The sequence below is a fragment of the Falco naumanni genome, chromosome 3 (genome assembly GCF_017639655.2).
Source record: "Falco naumanni isolate bFalNau1 chromosome 3, bFalNau1.pat, whole genome shotgun sequence".
Classification (NCBI taxonomy): domain Eukaryota; kingdom Metazoa; phylum Chordata; class Aves; order Falconiformes; family Falconidae; genus Falco; species Falco naumanni.
This window is the reverse complement of record NC_054056.1, coordinates 60083316-60105223: the sequence shown is the minus strand read 5'-3', so window position 1 is coordinate 60105223 and position 21908 is coordinate 60083316. Positions and strand designations below refer to the sequence as shown.

Below are 21908 nucleotides of genomic sequence, written 5' to 3'. Positions count from 1 at the left end.
ACCAGGTCTTGGTTTCCATAGCTTGTATTGGATCAAAGCTTTTCTGGCAATGACAAAACCAGCCCTGGTATATCTCCCACCCTCTTCTGAACATCAATGACTTCTCTTTTAAAGGAAAACTAATTTCAAACACAAATCTATTGGATGAGAAACCTCTTGAAAAAATAAGTAATTTAAAACTTGTGTGCTAATATCATCCATATAATGGACAGAGAGAAATTATGAGCCATTAATCCAGGAAGCTGTAGAGAGGAGAAAGGATAGCTTTAAGGGCTGCAAATTACATAAAAGCTTGCAAAAACTGTAAATAAAACACAAATCTTAATTCAGGGAGAACAAAATAAAAACCATATAAGCAGCAACAATAAAATTCTTTTGCTCTCAAGTGAATTAACAACTTTAAAACAGGATGTTAAATAGCAATTGCTCTATAACCTGTTTCTTTAAAGTAACCAGATAATGGAATTTTCCCTGAGACTACATGACTGGAAGCTGTTAAAGACTGGACATCCATTAAAAATGACCAAACCTCAGACATTCAAATTCTTCACATATCTGAAAGAAGGCAGCTTCCCTGAGGGGAATTTAAGTCTGAACATAAAGATTTGTGAGCTATATAGCACATTTCATCCAATAATCAAGCTTTGTACTGACTTTCTATTCCACTATTCATTCCTAGTATGCTTTCATTGCCTTAGAGGCAATAATTCCCCACTGTTATCAATAAAAGTGATAGTAGATGTGGGTCTATTAATCCCTTGTTTACTGAGACAAAATCCATCTTCAAAAGCCTCACATGAAGAAGATTTATCCTACCAGTGGGTTTCCTCTCCGGATCCCCAAACCGTTTCATTAGCCATGACACAGCTCAGCTGTGCTCTGAGTGTCTGGTGAGCACTGATATTGATGTTGCACTTTTCAGCACATCAGCAAGCTAGAAAAGCAGTGATGTAGCTGTAGTCTTTGGGGACCTTTGCTGGGACTTCCAGAGGTGATAATCTGATGAAGAAATGTGCTGAAGCAGCAACTCCAGTAAATTTCATCCCAATCAGAGAGCTGAGCATCTGGCAGAGGGAGGACCACCAGACACTATGACAAGAAGAAGGTGAAATGGGGTTGATGCTGCAGAATAAATTGCTTTAGGTCCCTGATACCTTAGCTAGTATAACTGCTTCAACATGATCTTTCCTCACCAGGAACAAGTGTCACTGCTTTGACAGCAGTAGCCTGGCTCACGTGTTAGGTAGAGAGTTAGGTAGAAAGTTGCTTGTTCTGTCACTAAAACTACTGTAAATGCAGCAGGGTTATTTTCCCAAGTCTCAGCTACAGGGGCAACTCAGGGAGCATGGAGGCTTCAGGAGCTGAGGCAGCACTGCTGGGATGAGAGGGTGGAGGAAGAAAAGCCACCCCAGTGCAGAAGGCTGGTTGGCACCAGGCACAGCGGTTTGCCATCCACTCTGCTTCCTCATGTACACACACATTCCCCGCAACCGTACGGGGGAATGAAAAACAACTCATACTGAACAGCACCACCTGAGGAAGGACGCCACCCAAACTGTGCCAACAAAATTTAAAAAAAAAATAATGGTTAGTTGGATTTTCTACTCGGAGATTAAAGGAATGAGAAAACAGGCCCAGGTTTCTAAGGGGCCATCTGGAAAGTGGGAGAGGGAGAACTGAAGGCATGTTCAGAAACATCCATGGGCACAAAGGCTTCCCCTTGCCAGAGGGTGAGCTCGGACACCTCAGCACACAGCAGGAGGCACGGCTTAACGATGTCTTTCCGCGCCAATTAGTAACCGAGGTTATTGGTTTTTCAAAGTGAGCTGGCAGAGCTGCTGAAAGGAAAGTAGCCAACAGTCCCACCTCAGAAAGTCTCACACGGGCAAAGCAGGGGAAGCGAAGGGAGGACAGCCTGCTTCCAAAACTCAGGCAGGTAGTGCAGCCCACGGACAGCCTTGGTGTCCTAAGCTCAGGTGCAAGGAGGACGGATGCATTTACGCAGCTAGGCCACTGAGTGTAAAGCTCCAGCAGAAATCATTTAGGAAAAGGAGACCATGCTCAAACCACCCCGGTGAGCATCAGCGTTTAGCGGGGTGCTGCCACCTGACCATGTGCAAGCAACCCAGTACAACTAACCATGCAACTGCCTGCCAGCTTCAGAGATTTACTTTTACCTCTTAGAATAACATATGCAGAAGAACAAAAATTGTTTTAAAGCGTAGCTTCATACTCACTTCAACTTTGAGGCAACTTGGTCTGTGATCTAAGAACCTAAGGACACAGAAGACTGAAGCCAAAAGCACTGGGTTTTATTCCAAGCCCTGGCTATCTGGGGCGGTTATGCAATTCATCTAACTTTCCTGTTAGGGAATTTTTCCACCTCTGAAAGGGAATGATGATACTTTTCAGTCACACTGGGACAGTCTGCTAGGTTCAGTGATGCATGCAGAGGATAAAGAGATTTTCCACTTAACCAGCTGGCGGTGAAAGGGACTGAAAAAAAAAATCAAAAGTGATTGATACCTAAATTAAGAGATTCTGCAGTAGAAAATATGAGCAAAGATGACATTCTTTTTTAGCAGAGAATGCACTATGGCAGAAAGGCAAGCTATGATTCCCATTTGTTTTTAAAAAGAAAAAGACAATAAAATAGCAAGATATGGGAAAGAAGATAATGGGATAATGAACAATAAGGCTTGAGAAATGTGGGGGAAATGCCTAATTTCAAAACTGAAGTTGTAGAACATAGCTGATTTTAAACTGGTTATAAACTGTACCTGATTGGTTCAGCTATTATTGGTAAGTTCCCAGCTTTAGCTAAATGAACACAAACAAGAGATTATGCACATCCACTCTGAGGATTTAGAGAAACTGATGTAGAACACCTCTTGCACAGACAAGGACTAACTCCCCGGTGTGTGCCCCACTGAGGTTACTCAGGGCTGCCTTTGTACTGCCTCTGAGGAACGTGGGATGCTTCATTTGTCAGTGTTGATACATGGAGCTGGAAACACAAAGAACTACATAAGCGCTAAATATTTATCATCACAATTTCTGGGCACGCCAGAGTATGAAAATAAACGCTGGCAAGCAGACCTCAGGAAAACAGTAAAGACAAGCTTGTAATGCCAAGAGAAGTTTGCCGATTATAATCCATGTCTCCTGATACCACAAAGCAATAGTGATCCGAATCTGGTGGGAGAGGGGTTGATGTCTGTCTGTCTGTCCCTTTTCTGTCCTTGTCTTCAGGCACTTGCTCAATGACCACAGCATGCAGATCCGAGTTCTTGTAACAATATGAAAAGAAAATTAAAGGGTCACTTCTTCACAGTCGTCCTCTGCATGTCCACATAGGACAGCCTGTGATGGGCAGGGAGTCTGTATTCAAGTGTCAGTGTGGGAATCAGATACATGTAGACAGACACACAGTGTGTATGGGGGAGTGGAGCAACCCAGCTCTCCCTGACCATGAGCAGAGCTTCTGTTAGCGGAGCGGTGTGCTGGTGCCCGGCCGAATCAGCTGCCTAAGTGGACGCAAAAGTGGGGAGGCTCTGTTATGGGCATGATTGCATACCCGGTTCAGTCAAACCAGAATCAGCAGGCAAGTTCATCATGGCAGATCAGTACTTCTCAAATCTTTGTCACTTCCCTCTGTTCCTCTTACCTCGACATTTCAACACAGCCCAAGAAAGAGGCACCTTGGGCTATTCTTATGGTAACACACAGCTATTTAGGGGCAGGAGACAGCAAGGAAGTGGCAGTTCACCAACATTACGTCATGTGATGGCGACTGATTTTTATGTTTGCAGCTTATGCTTGGTTTCCGGATACAGCACACATGTTGCTGAGAGCGCCAAGGCTCCCTTCCCCCCGCTAACGAGAACCACCTGGGGCCAGGGCCAGCTACACCAGGCTGCCAGAGCTCACCGGTCGCAGGCACGCTGCTGCAGCAAAACACAACTTGGAAACCAGCCGGTCCCACATGCAGAAACCCATTGTTTTTGAAAGGTCTTAGCATGTCTCTCAGTTTGCATCCCTTTCAAGTCCATGGGAAGATAGAGGGATGTAAATCACCTGTGGTGCAATGCCAGTAACGTAAATAAAGTTGTACCTGCTTCTGCCAAGGCTAAATTTGGCACTTTGTGCAGGGCGGCAGTTACGGTGAATGCTGACAGCTCTACTGTGGGGATGGAGAGCCACCACCACACAGACTGCCAGGGAGGCTGGGAAGGGCTGCTCTGCCAGAGGAATTGCTGCGGTTTACTTACTAGCTAATCTGTTGCTTTTTTTTTCAGAGTTTCAAACTTGCTGTAATCCTGCCACAAACAAGAACCGGCTGATTTTAAAGAACTGCAGTATGCAGCAAAAAGAGATAGGTATTGATAGCCACTGAAAGACCAGAAAGGGCTGCAAATTCTCCCTAGTAAAGCTGGGTAAGTTTACAGTGACTTTCCTGTTGCCACCACTGGACTTCCACTAAAACCTGAGATAATCATTGTAAATCAAAGTTGAGTACAACTCTGCTATAAAGTAAGCACAGCACCGACATTTGTTACATGTCCACTGATGAGTGAATCTCCAAGGAATCCATCCGAGTGAGCACTGAAAGAGGTGAATTCACTTTGGATGAATCTCTGAATGCCCGTGTGGCAGATACTAAGCTGGAAATCTCACAACAGTGAGTAGTTTTTAAACATTTCCAAAGCCTTATCGCTACAGCTCGTTGGTAATTCCACCACTGGTTCTCCTATCACATTTGAATATTCCAGACAGTGCTATCAGAATCATTGAAAGTGTGAAAATCTAACCAGTAAAAAAATGTACTAACCTTTTTCACTCTTGGAAAAGGTTAAATTTGTAATGAAATTCTGAGTGGGATTCACTAAACAGAACTCTTCCTTTCTCAGTCATCTTCAGCAGTTTCTGATACAAACCACACTAGCTTGTTCCAGTGAAGTAAGACACTAAAAGGGAACTAGAGAATATGCAAGGCTTGTTAAGAACATGTAGACCTTCCTCTAAGGAAGGAGAAACAAATGGAATGGAGAAGGTTAGAAGATTTCTATGAACCTTCCAGTACTCCTTGGTTCACCTACATTTTTGACTCTTCTGCCATGCTGTCATGAATTCTGATAACTGTCCACTCACCAGCCACAGCTATAGTTGTGAATATTTTTGGACACCAGATACACATTATTAGGTAGTTAATAAAAAAATAAAGACTGCACAGACTCTGATGATTTGTTCAGCTGACAGCAAATGGACTGTTTACTGCCTAGTATGGAAACATCTCCTAGCATAATATTGAGAAACTCACTTTGTGGGGTGCACAAAATCCTGGGACAAAACATCGTTTGCAGAATAACACAATTCAAGAGAAGACTTAGAATCACAGAAAAAACAGCCCAGGTTGGAAGGGTCCTCAAAAGATCATCTCATGCAACCATTCATGGGAAAGGAAGCCCAGATGAGCCCACCTGCCCTGGGCTACCCCATAGTTTAGAAAGAGTTTACCATAACAGCAAAGATGATTACTGTCTTTTGTCAATGGGAGTCTGAACTTGCATTTCTAAGCTGCTAACAGAATCATTCACTTCCTTTGCAAAATAATTTTTAATAGATAATGAAGCTGAAGATGAAGTTCTAAGAAAGCACATAGTCTAAAGTCTTCTAAGTAGAATTAAGTCTCCTAAGATGTGGTACATCTTACTGCTAATATGAAACTCAGCTGTAACTTCCATAAGAATAAAGTCAATTAGTTAATTTCTCTTCCTTTGCAGGAAAGAAATTTTGGCTCTAATCTGGTCATCATGACAAATTAGGTGGCTAGTCCAGTACGGTTTGGAGCATGCTCTGCAACTACGAAGTATGCTTTTGCTGATAGAGGATGATGGAAACAGAAGAAGGGCAGTATATGTACCCAGAGGTCTCTGCCCTGTCAGTTGGTGCTGGAGTATCACAGCAGTAAGTGGCTAAAAAGATATGGCAGAAGGCACGAAAGCTGTTGCAGCCAAAGGGCAGCTCAATGTGGGATACACAAATGAACTTCAGACAGCCCGTCTTGTAGAATGCTGGCTTATGACCTGGTTACAAGGTGACTCCAAAAACCTCAGAAATTTATATGGGATTAACATTAAGTATATAAGTAAGTATTATCTGGCACCTTGAGACAGGTGCCAGATGGTCTGCAGCAAGGACCAGCAGTGGCTGCAGCTCGGGTGAAACATGTTGCCCAGGTCCTGGCTCCCGTGGAGCTACAAAAGCAGCACAAGGTCAGTGCCCTGCCCTGCAGAGACGCAAGACACCGCCAACAAGGTAATCGGTCAGCTATGTCTTGCTGTTGTGGCAATGTCGGCTCTTCTGCTGAGATTTTATTAGCACACTTAGCCTCTAATTTAAAAAAAAATAATAAAAAATTACAGCTGGATGTCCTACCCTTATCTGACAACTCCAGGAATATTTTAAAGACTGTGCTTAAGCATTTATTACCTGTATAAACAGAGAATTTGGGCTACAAATTTTTAATCTAGATCAAAGCTTTCAGGGAAGCCAAATGGAGAATTTTGGACTGTAATCTCAGAAAAATCCGAAAATGAACTGGATAGTCTGATTCTACCATCTGTAGCAAATATCAATATAACACTCCCTCCAAAATGAACACAGTCATTTAAGCAAGCTTATTCCTCATCATTGGAAAACCTATTTAAAAAGTCCTGCTTAAAGAGATTTAGAGGCATCTTTAGATGAAAAATTTCCTGTTGAAAAGACAACCTTAGATTAGACTTTCCCACTGAGGAGATTGCAATAAAGCAATCAGCTGTGTAATTCCAAATTCCCATTCACTTAAACATGTGAAATAATGTACCACTGTGAAGCGGATGACATTCCCTGGACTCCTAGGTTTGCCTCACTTTATTAGGGTGATGCCTTCCCATAGATTAAACCATTTATATTTAAGCTATTTTGAACACTACTTCCCTAACAACTACAAGCAATACAAGATAGACCTAAAACTCTCTGAAAGGATATAGATTTTAATTTAGATCGGACTACTGGATTTTTCAACAAATACGCTTATAAGCATGGTTTTGGACAGTAGTAACTTTACTGACTCAAAATAAACTTCATACCACTGCACTGATCCTATTTTTCATGTTGGCATGGCCTTATCATTGCCCCAATTACATCCTTTTGCCAAAATAAATAACATCAGGAAGAAAGGAGTCAGCAATCTGAAAAATGGTGAACACATTATTGCATATTTTTTCAGGCTGCGACACTGTGTACATAATTTCTAAAGTAATTTTAGTTCATTGACTTTTTTTTATTAACTCAGGTGAAAAGAATTTTATGGCAGAAATATATTTTCCAAATTTTGCTTTAAATGGATACTTCTTGCTTTTGTTTTCCCATCTCTGTAAATCATCAGTTCTGCAATGTGGCAGCAAGCCAGCACAGAAAATACCTATTAAATGAAGTTACAAATGAGTGTGAACATTTTATTTCATAGATATCAGTTCGTAATTATCCAGTGTTAATTTATGCAACTAGTTAACTGCCTTGAACAACTGCTGCTCCCTTCTCCACTGTGGGCTGGTCTAGAGGAGAAAAGCTGTTAGTGGCAGAGGCACCTTCATGCAGGCTCTGCTGCTAGTGTTCCTGCCCCTGCCACATCAGCTATACTTAAGACTTTTCAGTACCCTACACATTTTTAAATCTGCAGATCCTAGCGCGCACAGGACGACATTTCAGCGTGTATTTGTGTTTATGCCACTTCTATCTGCACATCGCAGAACCAGATCGCCACACCAGATCTGAAACTTTGTAGAAGATAAATACCTCATGCTTGCTAATAAGTACTATGGCGAATACACAAGGCTATGTTACCACAGTATCCTATTCTGGGGGGAAGTACTTTGCTTGCAAAACCCCATAAGGTTTCATGTAATGTAAATTCACCAGGTTTCGGACTATCCCTTGCAAGAAAACTGCTTCCTTCTGGGGACAAGCGTTCATCACTTCTTAAAATCACAAGTGCCAAATTTTCAGTTGAAGCATTCTTAAAAGGAAGGAGCAGCACATGGATGATGCAGATCTTAGCTGAAAGATACTGTTGAGAACATTCCAGCTTGTCTGGGTATAGCTTAACTTCATTTAGTCTGAAATCAATCGATACAGTGGCAAGCTGAATGCATTACTATTCAGAGACAACGCATTTTTTATTGATCAGAAACAACTTGTGTATTTCTTGTCAACTTGAGAACTCAAACCCAGAAATACCAACATTAGCAGCTTTCTAAAACACCAGTCTCACACCATGCAAAGAAAAATAATATCCACCAGCAGCCTAACAGGAGTAGTTTTCACATCTGCCCTTGCATTTTATAAGAGCTTAACCTGGGGATCAAGCCCTCAAAAGTACAGAGAAATAAAAGCCCTTTTTTCTGTGTGTTTCAGCTCCCCTTCATATGTGGATAAAGGTCAGTTTGTAACAGCCCTAAAGCTAAGACATGCAAATACCTGCTGTGTTTTTTTATACAGAGTTTAGTGCAACTAAGTAAGGAGATTTCATTCAACTCAGTAAGTATGAGAACAATCTGCTGTCCTCCTCTTGCAAAACATCAAACGGTATATTCTGGGTGAGAATAGCAGAGAAGAATTTGGAGAATCTGATTTTTTTTTCTCAGCATATAATTTACCCATGCAAGCCACCCACTAGTATTAATGGGAATTCTGCATATTTAGCTCTGCTTCAATCCAAGATGGTACATAAAATAGCAAGTTATCAAATTTCTTCTAGGATGAAAAATGCAAAAATAATTTCTCTGCACCATTCCATTACATGCATTTCTCATTTTCCTCCTCTAGCCACTGCTTATATGCCAATCTGACTCCAATCATTAAAAATCGTATTAGTGGCTTTTCCTCACACTCAGATTTGCACTTCCAAGCACTGATAGCACCTGTCTTGATGCTCTTCAAACACATCTCCCTGAAAGTAGATCAAAGTAAATCCACAGCAGAAAGAACTGCAATTAAAGAAACAAGGAAGATACATTTACTCTAGCTTCCCTTGAGTTGTCATTGGTGTTTTGTATTTTCAAACCTAACTGCCTATGTAATTTAGAACATCAGTCCCCCACATGATATCATGTGTAAAAGGCAAAGTACCCAACAGTACCTGTTCAAGACAAAGTCTGCAAGAAGACAGCATCATTCTTCTGCTTACAAAAAAGTCAGTACATACTCCAAAGTCCAACACTGGGACTTTTTGTACTCCAAGCTCTGAAGGTGCTTTTTCCTTCTACAGTGAAGCAGAGGCAACTTACTTGCAAGCAGATTTTTTTAATTTCAAAAAATTAGAGCCTAAGTGGCATATTTGTATTGAATGAAATTTTATCATAAAATGTGGAATTTACAAAAAAAATATCTAAATGCAGAAAATAAGCTTCAGACTAAATTAACTGAAAAATAAAGTACATAAAATTAAAGTAATTTAAAATTACTAGGAAAACATTAAAAAGAAAAAAAGAGACTTTTACAAATGTTGCATATGAAAAGAGTCTCATGTATTCTAGCAAAATGGTATGAAACACACACTTCCTCTCCTTCAGAAAATGTTATTGCTGTCTGGGGATAAAACATTTTGAGATTATATCCTTATAGCCAAATAGCTGAGAATTTGGAACCCATGTTTTCTTTCTTAATACAAGGAGAAAGCAATATAAAGTTTTTAGGGAAGTCGTGTGGATTTTACTGTACTAGAAGTCACCCGTTCTCCCACACTGACCTCTAGGTGGCGCAGAAGAACCTAAACGAAGCCGATCTTGTCCGGTTTTTCAGGTAATGTTTATGCCCTCCCGATCAGCCCCCCTCAAATCAGCAATTCCAACATCACAAAACACACGTCTGTCAACCTGTGCTAAATAAAATGTCAAAAAAAGTGCTAAAGTAACACCTACTGTAGCTAGGCAACTCATTTTTACTGCTTTTAATGATGCATTGAATTATAAATCATTGACTGAGTCTCCACAGTACATCTAACACCCTTTCACCTTCAACTTAGAATACTTAAAAGGAACAACAGGCTTACTAGAAATAAAATTTACATTTAGTTTAATGTAAGGATTACTACAGCACTAAAAACACATACCGTAAGAAACTATTTGCAATCGTAATCCAGCAGGAAAAAAGCAGTAATGAGTAAAATACAACCATGACTTCATCTTATTTTAGATTAGAGTATGTAAAAAAATAAAGGGTCAATGAAATCACATCCCATCGATATTTACTGCAGCAGTAACTAGAAATGCTGCTTTTTGACTTAAGTGAGGTAGCTGTTGGTATGAACGTAAGACCAGCATGTTCTGCACGACCAGAGGTAATTTTTATATTAACAATCTAATATTATGCACAGCACGTGCAGTACCACAGCAGCCCTCAGTCTCTGCACTGAGGCACCACACATGCCTTTTGCCCCAGTTAAGACACTATGACAACAGACCTCAGAGCACTTCCTTTCCTCTACCAAAAAATGTGCATGTGTACACTGCCTTTGCATCAACGTTGCCACCTACTTCCTTCATCTCCTGTCTCAGCCAAATCATTCGCACTCACACCTGAGGATGACTAAAACCAAAATCCCATTCCCATTTCTAACCTGCCCCAGCTCTCTGCTTACAACCGCCCAGGCAGGACTGTCACCATGCTATCTTTCAAAATCATTCAGCCTGAAATGCTTCAACTCTTCCAAGACTGAACATAAAGTTATGCATAACATTTACCAAAGCATTATGTGGAAGATCATTTGCATCAACACGTGATAATGGAGCACGGCAACATGTGCCCACAGTTAAAAAGGAAAGGAATTTCCCTCACCTGGCATAGAAATCTTTTGGTGGAACAACCTCCTGAAAGAACTGTAGCTGGTACAGATAAAGTCCAATCAAGTGCCCCGCACTGAATATAGCCATTAACACACACAGACAGCTGAATATCAGCGGATCAAATGCTTGGCAACAGGACCACCATGTGCACAGCCCCAGAAATACAAAGAAATAAACAGCTGAGGTCAAAGATGGCACCATCATACCTGTAAAATAAAAACATGGAGGGTTGGAAAAGTATGGGAAATATCAGCATTTGTTAAACATTGTCTGAAAAGAAGTGTATTAAACAATTTAAACGAATTACTGTTTATGCTAATTATTACAATTAGCTCTTAATACTGCTATTAGTTCTGAGACTATAAGAGAAGGACCTTATTTTTGTTCACTTATGCCATACCTTAGCACTTAGTACACAACCATTCTCCAGACCTTCCTCTGAGATGAAATCTTCTCTTTGTAAAGATGTTTCACAAGCCATAGAAACATGGCTGCAGGGCCAGCCAATAGTGCCTGAAAGCACTGGTGTATTAGACTTCAAAATGAATTTCCAGTGCAAGATGCTAAAATAGCATGATGGATGAACAGTGAAAAGCCCTCTCATATAAACTGTGAGATATCTTGAGTTATTAAAACCAAAAAAAACCCATGATGCATATGTTGAAAACAAGAGATCTAGATAAAATCTAGAGAATGTTCAGTAAATGTTTTATTTTTTTAAAAATCTATAACTCTTAGAAACTTGTAATTTACATATGACAAAGACCCTGCTGTCTCACGTATGTATAATGTTTTTGCTCTTGCACATGCAGCAGAGTATTTCACTTATGAAAACATCTAACTGGTGAAGGAGACTCGATGCTCTGCAGGTATTCTACAAAAATAAGTGAGGAAGCAGGAATGACATACATGTCTAAGAGTGGCAACCATGAGAAAACGACATACGAGAGTTTACATCCAGCACAGAAGTTCAGTGGAGTCTCCAAAGTAACAGTACCGAAGCCAACAGGAACACTAGCCTCAATTTATTTTTAAGTGTTTTACTAGTGCACGTCTAGGAGCCACTTTCCTCAGGACAGACCTGCAGGCTCCTGGTGGCCCCCTGCCTCCGGTATGCCCACTGGCCCTGCAGCTGGGCCACCCACCCTGGCAGGAGGACCTTGCATCCTGCCTGGTGCTGCCTTGCTCTGCTTTTCAGGGACAGCGCTCTGGGGGTCCGTCCCCAGTTGGGCTGAGTTCAGGCACTGTAAGGACTTTTACCCACAGTCATTTTGCCTGAGCTTCGCCATCAGATCTTTCACACTGTGCTTGAGACCAAGTCTTTAGCCTAGGGTACTCTGTCTCTGCTCCAGCATATAACTTGCTGGTGTTTCTGTAGGCCCACAGATTTAAAAGGATGCCAGGACCACAGGGATCATCTGTTCCAACTGCCTTCATGATGGGGGCTATAAAACTTCCCCCAGCAATTTCTGCCTCAAGCCTGTAACTATTTTATTTCTTCTTTCAGAGAGATACTTTGTCTTTATTTAAACACTTTAGGAGAAGGAGAATCCACTCTATCCATTAGTAAGTTTATTATATCATGGGAAATTACTCTGGCTGTGAAAAATTCAAAATTTATTTCTGGCCTGAAATTGCCTTGGTTTACCACTTAACTATTGGCTCATATTATAAATTATACTAGATTAGATGTCCGTTAAAAAAATGGAGGCATTTTGTACCTTTGTCAGTACTTCAAGGCTGCAGTCAAATCACCATTCATCTTTTTTTTTTTTTTTTCTTGGCACAGTGAGGAAGGAAGTATTTAACTAATTAAGCTCAAAGTCTCTTTCTGGAACACAGGCTTTCCAGACCTCAAGTCCTTTTTTTGTAACTCTCTTCCAAATACCTCCTGGCTCTCCATGTAGGCTGGAGTTCTGCAGACAGGCTGGTCATCACCACTCAGAAGAAACTGTCCCCTGCCACTGCTGCATGATCCTTCTTCATCCTCACACATGGTGATGCCTACCCATGCAACTTCTGAATGGCTTCAGGCTTTTTTTTTTATTATTATTTTATTTGTTTTAATGCATCACTCTTCCCTGACATCAGGCCCATGGTGATCCACATAACATATTTGCTGCCCCTTTTTGGATTTATTATTTTGCATTTGGCTACATGTAAGGCTGTCAGCTAATCTTACCTTACTGAAAGATATGCCTTACTAAAAGGGCCACATCTGATCAGCTTTTGTAATTCAATATGAAATATTTTTTATACTATTGTATTACCTTCATACACTAGTATACTCGTGTGTTAACTACACACTTGGTACTTACACTTTATATCTAAAGACTCCATTCAAATGTGTGTAGGCAGATAAATGCTAATTTACAATTGCATGACCCAATTTTGCATTCATTACTTACAACCTACAGTGATTTTGTACACTTCCATTCTAGCTGTAGCTGCTTACGTGGTACTAAATCAAATGTCTTATAAAAAGGTTGGCTATATCATAGCAAGACCTCTATTTTTTTCAACCACATCAAAACACAATGTAAATTCTGCTTATCCCTCTTTTTATACCCTACATGGTCAACCTATTAAATCTTTCCTGGGGTTTTGGTTGTTTTTGGGGTTTTTTTTTTTGTTTGTTTGTTTTAAGGCTATGTGAATACAGATACTTTTTGCAGTTGGAAGCAATGGAACCAATTCTATGAATTCACATTGTTGGTTTTTTTAATATATATAATATATAGTCACTTACAACATGCAACTATTTGGTTTTAACAGCAACTGTGAAAGTTGTAAATAGAATGAAAGGGCCACACAGTATTAGTACAAAAAAATTAAGCCACTCAGCATATCCCAATGCCTGCCAAAAAGTTAATTTAAATAAAATCAGTAGCAATTCCTTTTCCCTTAAAAATTTCCATTGTTATTCCCACAGGTGCCAAAGCGCTGATAAGTCATTTGTTAAATGCATAATCTAATGAGCTCTGAAGGAAATTTTTCAAATGCACCAACCTGCTGAACCAAGTAAAATTGTAACAACAACTTTTCCAGTGGTGATTATCATGTTGCCAATAAACTCCCTCAGTTTGGATGCTAGGGAGGCGATTCTACGCAGCAGTTTTAATTTCATGGTTTCCTCAAATTCTGCTTCACCACAGTCTTCATCATCCAGATCCTCTTCATATATCAAAGCATCATCTGGCTCTAACTTTTCTCTTACAGCCTGAAGGAGAAGGGGGGAAAGAGAACAAGAATGCAAAAGAGAGACAGAGACACAAAGCAATTTGACATTAAAACCCACGCGTATCTTATTTAACAATGAAGTCTTCTAGTCTTTGACTACACGCAGGTAACAAGAGAGTTAAGAAAGATGTACTAAAGCTAGAGTTGTACATTGATGGCTCCTGCTTCAGATCTGTCACTAGTAAAAAGGATGTTAAGCATTGTCTCTCAGAAAGACTGCAGTCCTACGTGTGCATTGACAGGTTGCTTGTTCATTTTTACATGAAATTTGGTTTGGTTTGTTCAGCTCTCTTTCCATCTTTCTACTACCTGTTAAACTCCTCTTTGGCTCAGTGGCTTCAAGTATAATCTCCAGCCACTAAACACAAGTGCCTTCCCGTTGATACTCCTCAACAAATCTCAAAACCCTTCTCCATGAACCCTTACTTGGACTTTAAATACCGAACCTAGAATGCGGCAGGTAGGAGTGATCTGAGACAGGGTAACAAGGGGTGAAATAAATAGACAGATAGCTCACTGGTGAACGAAGGGCAGTTTAGGAGAGAAAAAACACACTAAGCAGAGGCTCAGGAAGAGAATAAGAAATGGAGAAAAAGTGAGCATGAGAGAAGTAGTGAAAGTTTGGATGATCTGCAACAATTTAGCATTGAAAATGAGACCAGTGGCTGAGAACTACACAACGGAAAAAGGAAAAGAAGGAAACATGTAAAGGCCCCTCGTACTTGAGCAGTTTGTTAGGATTTGGCAGTGGCCTTCACCAGCGAGTCTCCATCGTATCTTGGAGACCAGAAGACATACACAGCTATTGAGTGATACAGACTAAATCATCAGCCCATGGTGAGAATCTGCAGGATTAGCAAGAGGCCCACCCAAAGATACAATTTATGGAAAAATTAGTCATTCACAGACACATAGGGGCATGTGTGTTTTTTTTTTTTTTTTTTAAAAAAAAGTAATAGTTTTGAGCCAGGTTCTCACTTAGTGTAATACAGCATAGCTTCTTTGGCACTAATCTGAACTTGTATTAGCTAACACCAGTTCTGGCTAAGCAGTATCTCTGTGTGTGAAAGTAAGAAAGAGAGAGTATTGGTATTTTTTATCAGAATAGCAGTTTTATATTTATTGGTGACCTTTGGCAGCAAAAAATTCCACACCAATAGATAAGATTGCATTAGGGACGGCTGAACTCTCAGACTACTTAACCAGATTCTTCAGTACCATTTCGTTATGTGGATTCCCAAAGGAACAAAATTCCCTGTGGACTCCTTCATTTCACCTCTAAGCTTGGTGCCGACTTTCTCCTGTTACTTCGGAGCATTAACACTGTTGCGAATGCCCAGAAAAAGCCTGCTTATTCTCAAGAGTACCTATTTTACAGACAATGAAATACGTATTAAATACAGCAGGGCTGATCTGGGAAATCTGCCTTCCTCTTGGACATATTTGGCTATTTCACTAGCTATACCCATTATAAATGGCGTATACTAGCACTTCAATTGCTTCGTTATTGTCACCTTCGTTATTGTTCACTTACACAGCTCTCAGCAAAATAATGGAAAGGAGATGGCAGCCCAAACACGCACTCATCACATTTTGAGCCATGCAGCACAAAAAGGTATTCTGTCTGTTCATCACTGCTGCTCACATCCGATCTCCTACCTAAACAGGAGCTGCTTAAATATTCAGAAACGATGCTGACAGCAGCCCGAATGACACATTAGGCTCTTCTGCCACAGCTGTTTCCACGAGAAAGCCATACCAAGGGCAAAAGTTACGATCGTTTCTGCTTGTGCTGTAATTGCTAGATGAATCTACTCCTCCTCTAGTGCTGTTGGGCACAATCCTGCTCCTCCTGGAATGGCTGTAGTGCTCTGTGCTTTGAGCTTTGTATGACCAGTGAACAGCAAAACCTTCAATAGTGTTCATATCCCAAACAAAAGAGAATGAGTGAGACTGCTGGACAATTAAAGGTTATGAAAAATGGCACACCTACTATACATGGGTCTATGTGAAGGAGACCCTTATTTCTTCAACTAATGTTTTCAATTTTCTGAAGAAAATATGCATTAAAATGTTGAATCATTTACAGAAAATGTGTAGGAATAATTTCAAAATAAATGTTATTCCATGGGAAACCGTCAGGACTCATACCTCTGTGAACAGCACGAATCTATGTTGAACGTGAAGACAAGAGTCACACATTTATTACAGCTTTAGCTAAACGGCAGTTCTCTCTAAATTGCTGAGATGGCACTTACATACATACGTAGGAACAGGAAATATAAGTCTGAAGAGTCACAAAAGTAAACAATAAAATGCTATCCATTCAGAAGCAGAAAAGGTTCTTGAGGGGAAAATGAACAAAATGAATATTTTAAGTGTAAATTGGAGGAAAATAAACAATACCTTCAAACAACAAAATAAAAATGAGGACACAGAAGTAAGAAAACCACATAAAAACAGTCCCATGAAAGGTGGGACTTGATATCCTTTTCTGTCTCTTCCCCCTACCTGCCTCCCTCACATCAGGTGCCAAATGCCCAATTTCACACCTTTATCTCCTCAAAATGGGTGTTTGGATTTTCCTACCATAATTTTTTAACTTGACCAGGCTAATCACTCTTGTTTCATTGATTTGAAGGACTTTTAGGCTACATTTTGTCTTAAGAGTTCAGTATTGATAATCTAGTACTGACACATATGACACAGTACCCCCAGGGAGAAGCACTAGGGAATAGGATATTTTACTGGACCAAGATAAAGCTGAGAAGGAGATGATGGTCCAAAATTTCCATGGACTGAGGCTTACACACTTCATGCATAGCAAAAAGCTTGCAATGTTGATAAAGAAGTTAACTTTCCTTGTATTTTCACTTTTATTTAGATATAAAAATATGAATTCCAAGTTCTACATAAAAGTTAGGACCTCACAAATGCTCATGGGAAATGCAGAACAACCTACTTCTGGTGTTACTGAGGTCACTGGCTGTTGGAAAGAAAACGTCAGCACTCTGAACCTCAGCAAACACCAAAGTGATTTCCCAGGTTTTCCTTCTAAAACTACAAAAGTCTGTTTGGAGTTGAGGTTCCTCAACTACTCTCCTCAGTTTAAGACAAGTTAGTGAACGGGAAAACCTGATCATCAACAGCAACCATACTCTGCAGTCCCAGAAATTTTTCCAGAACACATGCATATGCCTTTGCAACTTTTCAGCACATCCTGAATTATCAATGACATGGCTGTGCAAGGATTGCACGGTTTCAGAGACCAGGGCTTTGCACCAGCATGCATCCTGGAAGTGGTGGGTTAGTTTCCGTATCTCTCTCTTCCCTATCTGCAAGTGTTTTTAAGGATGATACCTTATTCTGCCTACCTCCCAGTGGTGTCATTCATGACCCAGTTGATGATTATTTCAGTGAAAACACTATGACAACTGAACAACTACAGGTTTGATATTTTTTTGTATACAAACATATCTGTTTGTAATCCAGTATCCAAGGTGAAGTCAAGTAGCTGAAAGACCATGTTCCTTTCCTGAAGTAGCTGAAAGGCCATGTTCCAGGGTATGTCAAAAAGACAAACATTGGATTCACAGCCCACCAGCTGGATTATCTGGGACGGCCCAATCCAGTTTCGCACATTGAGCAGTTCAAATTGCTGAAGGCAAGCAAACAGTGAACAAATTTTACATCCAACATGGTGATAATGTGCCTGTTGTTTTAACACTTTCTGATGATTAAATAGCCATGCAAGTACACACTCATCACAGAACACCATTACTTCAGCCTGACTGTTTTGCAAAGCTCTTTTTACTACGTGGATTAGTCTAAAGCTACAAACCCATGCTACATAGGCTACAGTTAAAAAAATACTTTTACTTCCATAATAAATTACTTATTATGCAATTACAGGATCCCTGTAGATGCTGATTAAATCAAATAAACTTCTCCATTCAAGGCGTATAGAGCATTTGTGAAGCCATAAACATGTGTTTCCATGACCTTTGCTCTGCAGAGCAGGGCCCCAGGACTTTTTATAAACAAACTAAATGCAGTTTAGGTTTTTCAGCAATTGTGTAGAAGTCCCAGGAGTATTTATTGTACAACACTTTTTTAAACTGCCAAATTGAGATAGAGAACAGGCAAGGAAACAGTACAGTCTCTGTGGCAGCTATGGCAGCTACTATTGTGGCCAGGGCCAGAATGTCCATTAACTACTAGGGGCTGCTTTATTAACATCTAACTTTTAAATGTTTCATCTGGTACAGTATAAACACTACTACACAAAGATATCCTCTAGTCCCAGAGATGTATTTACTAACAGGAAGCCTTAACTACAACCTAAACCCCATTCTTCCTTCAGAACACTCCTTGCTTTGTACTTACATTTAGTGGTATTTTGTCTGTAAACACAAATTTACTCATTTATTGACTTTTTGATTCTAGAGAGGACACAACTTCAAAAATTCAAATAATGAAAGCAAAAAAAAATTAACTAATCACGATTGTTACAACTAAAGATATACAAGTATCAGAATGGACACAACTCCCATCCCTGCAAATGCATTGCATTAATTACTGGGACCTCTCAAGCATGCACTGCTAAGCTCACAAGAGTAAGAACTCATGACAGTTCAGGTGCTTCCTCCTTCCATTTGGCTCAGAAACGCTGCACAAATAATGTCTTTTGCACTATTTTGACATTTCCTCCCAGCCAGAACCAGGAAACAAACAGAGGAGAGTGACAAAATAAAAAAGAAGCCCGAGAAAAACATAGTTACATGAAGTTCACCGTTCTTAACATGTTGCCTCTAGAATTTGTAACAAAGGTTACGTGGATCCTGCTGTGTCTGGTCAATTTATCAATTTATCTATGTATTATGTAAGCATTTAAAAAGTCATAGAGATGCAGTAATGAGCCTTATTATCAAACAATGTCAAGATGACACTGTGTTTTCCAAGGGTCTCAACTGCAGGTGGCAGAAATGCAACCTGAAAATATACTGCATGGCACTACTGCCATGCTCCTAAGCCAACCTGCTCGTCATGTGGTTGTGCTCTGCAAAGTACTTCTGTGAAGGACAGCCTGAAGCAACCTCCAGAGGAGAAGTGTGTGAGTTTTGTTGCAGGGCTCACCCCAGCACCCAGCCACTTTCCAGAGCCTGCTCCTTCTTGGGACCGCCTGCAGCAGCCTTACCAAAACAGCTACAGGTACACAGGTTTGGAACGATGGCAGAGTCATACATCATGGTAGATGAGGTTATTTATTGCTGGTGATACCAGTGAAGTACTTTCATGATCTGGATTAGCTTGAACGTGTGTGGTTTGGCTTGCAGAAAAGACAGGTGCACCCACTTTGCAAAGAGACAAAAGCGAGCAAGCCGCAATGTAGACCTCATGGTCTGACCTGGCAATTTTAATCAAACTTCACAAGAACTACTCTAGCTGTAGCATCCCGTACATCAGCACAGTCTTCTAACACCTGTTCCTGACAGCCACACCAGTTTCTTTAAAGTCCCCTGGATTGTCTTTATGCTGCCCTGCAGTCTGCATGCCCCCAGGCACATACTCGTGGCTCCCTGGTGACACTTACTGCAAAACCATGATTCTCTCTGGCAGAATTAAGATACCAGTTTCTATAACTATTTCTTTATCTCTAATCAGAGATCCTATTTTTATTCCTTACCTGTGATAGTGTAGCACAGGTACAATTTATTAGACACCTTTTATAAGTCTGTTCAAGCTGTTACTATGCCTAACTTTCTGAACTTCCTTTTCATTTAAAAAAACAACTTAATGAACAGTTTGGCTCATGAGTCATCCGAGATAAGCTATTTGATTCAACTGTGCCAGCAGAACTATAGAAATAGACTCTCTCTCTACTATCACTTTCCTTTAGTTTGATTGCCTCTGTAGTGCCGAAGCTGGTGTATTCAATCTAGATGGAACATCCCATAACATGAATAAGTTCTTAGTTTTAAGCTTGCTCTAAAAGCCTTCTTCCGCCCCCGCACCCCCTGCCAAAAAAAAAAAAAAAAGGTCTTTAACCTTTACCATTAGAAATGAAATAGCTACATAAGTAGGAGGAATTCATTACATACCTGCCTTTAGGAGCACCACATATATATGTGCATACGTAAATGTATATAGAAAAAATAATTAAAATAATACAATATTCTTTAGACAGACCCAGCTGTACGTACAAAAGCTGGAGAAGAAATTCAACTGCTACTTGTTTTATCATCAAAGGAACTGCAAGCCCTTAATGCAATATAAATGATAAAACTATAAACATAGTTTTAACCTGCGGTCAATATTAAACTATGTTAAAGTAATAATTCATTGAATTTCCAATTCTGCAACAAAGTGAAGAGGTCCACAGTTGTTCTGAAAGTATCAGCATGTGAGAAGCAGATTTCCCTGCTTTTTCTGCCACAGTCTAGATGCTAAAATTTCCACATAAACGATGCCCACATGTAACTGAACTTGAGCTCTACAGAAATGGGGCTACCTAGCAAAAGTACCTTCTGCAAGGCTTTCTTGTGTGAGATACATGTGGTGCTCAAAGGGAGCTCAGACGGGTCTACAGAAAGCCAAGGTGACCGCCACTCTACACATGTGTAGGGGGTGTGCATGGTGGGAGGGCTGCATGCTGCAAGCCAGACTAGAAAAAGAAAACTGGGTAACTTTCAGGGGAAGACCCTGATAAATGAGCTAGGCTAATCAAGTGTTGAGACAATTGCAATGGTCATTTGGTAATTGTGACATAAATGAGATAGATGTATTTTTTAATTTAAACAATAATGTAACTTTTTTATTACTTGAATCACTGAAAAGAAAAATCCTAAATTAAGTCCTATAGATCTTAATAAAAAGTTTGATCACTGATAGATCTCAAGTGTGCTAAAGCTTGGGTTAAAGGCCTACACATCAGGGATGCACCATCAGAAACAACTTTCGGTGTGTTTGCAGTGTTTGATAGTAACAAATGACATACACTTCCACAGTAAAATCTCCTGTGGGAAAGAGTTATTTGTTACAAAAAGGGATCAGCCATTTACTGGAAGCACATAGGGACAGAGGCATTCAGTGATTTAGAGGAAATGAAAAATAAATTAATAAAGACAAGCACAGTTCTGAAGCAGGATAACAGGAAGACAACTCATTAAATCCTGTATACAATAGATATTGTAGTGAGAGGGCCAAAGATTATTTCACTTCCCAGTGTACTATTGCACCTGAGCAAACAGCAAGTGATTTCAGCACAAGACCCAGTTGGCCAATATGGAAATACAGCATCACATTTTGACTTCAAAAATCTGTCAGGCATACAAACCAAATGCAAAAGAGAAGGAAATTCACATACAGAGTTCAGTGGTTTGGCCTCAGATGATTAAACATGTTTTTTAGCAAAAAGGAAATAGGAAGAGCTGGGTTATGACTACAAGGCACAATGCAGTAGAAACTCTAAATGACCTAGCGTAGATATGTGAAGCAGCACAGCATCCATATGGACTAACTCCTGGACCAAGAGACAGATGCATTGTACCATTATCCATCTTCCTAAGGACAATAAATAGCCCAACCATGGTGCTGTGGTATTTGCAGTATTGCCTCAGCTCATATCAAAGTGGCTTGGGTACTTCTCCAGTACCACCCTGAAAAGCCACAAATTACTGGGATGAACAGCAGAATGGGACATCCAATCTACAAGAGGATCCAAAATTACTTGACTTCTTTTGTCTTGAAGAGCAACCTTTAAAGAAATATGGGGGGGTT

The 21908-nt window shown here is 40.2% G+C and overlaps 1 protein-coding gene across 12 annotated transcripts in view; it reads right to left on the bottom strand.

Annotated features, from left to right (window-relative positions):
- Positions 1–21908, bottom strand: part of PIEZO2 (piezo type mechanosensitive ion channel component 2) — a 313781-nt gene that overhangs the window by 113643 nt on the left and 178230 nt on the right. For all 12 annotated transcript variants that reach the window (XM_040586706.1, XM_040586713.1, XM_040586711.1 and 9 more), the window contains exons 6-7: positions 13899–14109; positions 10882–11095 (exon numbers count right to left, since the gene is read on the bottom strand). In XM_040586706.1, the coding sequence (XP_040442640.1) occupies positions 10882–11095; positions 13899–14109 (425 nt within the window). The remainder of the gene's footprint in view (positions 1–10881; positions 11096–13898; positions 14110–21908) is intronic.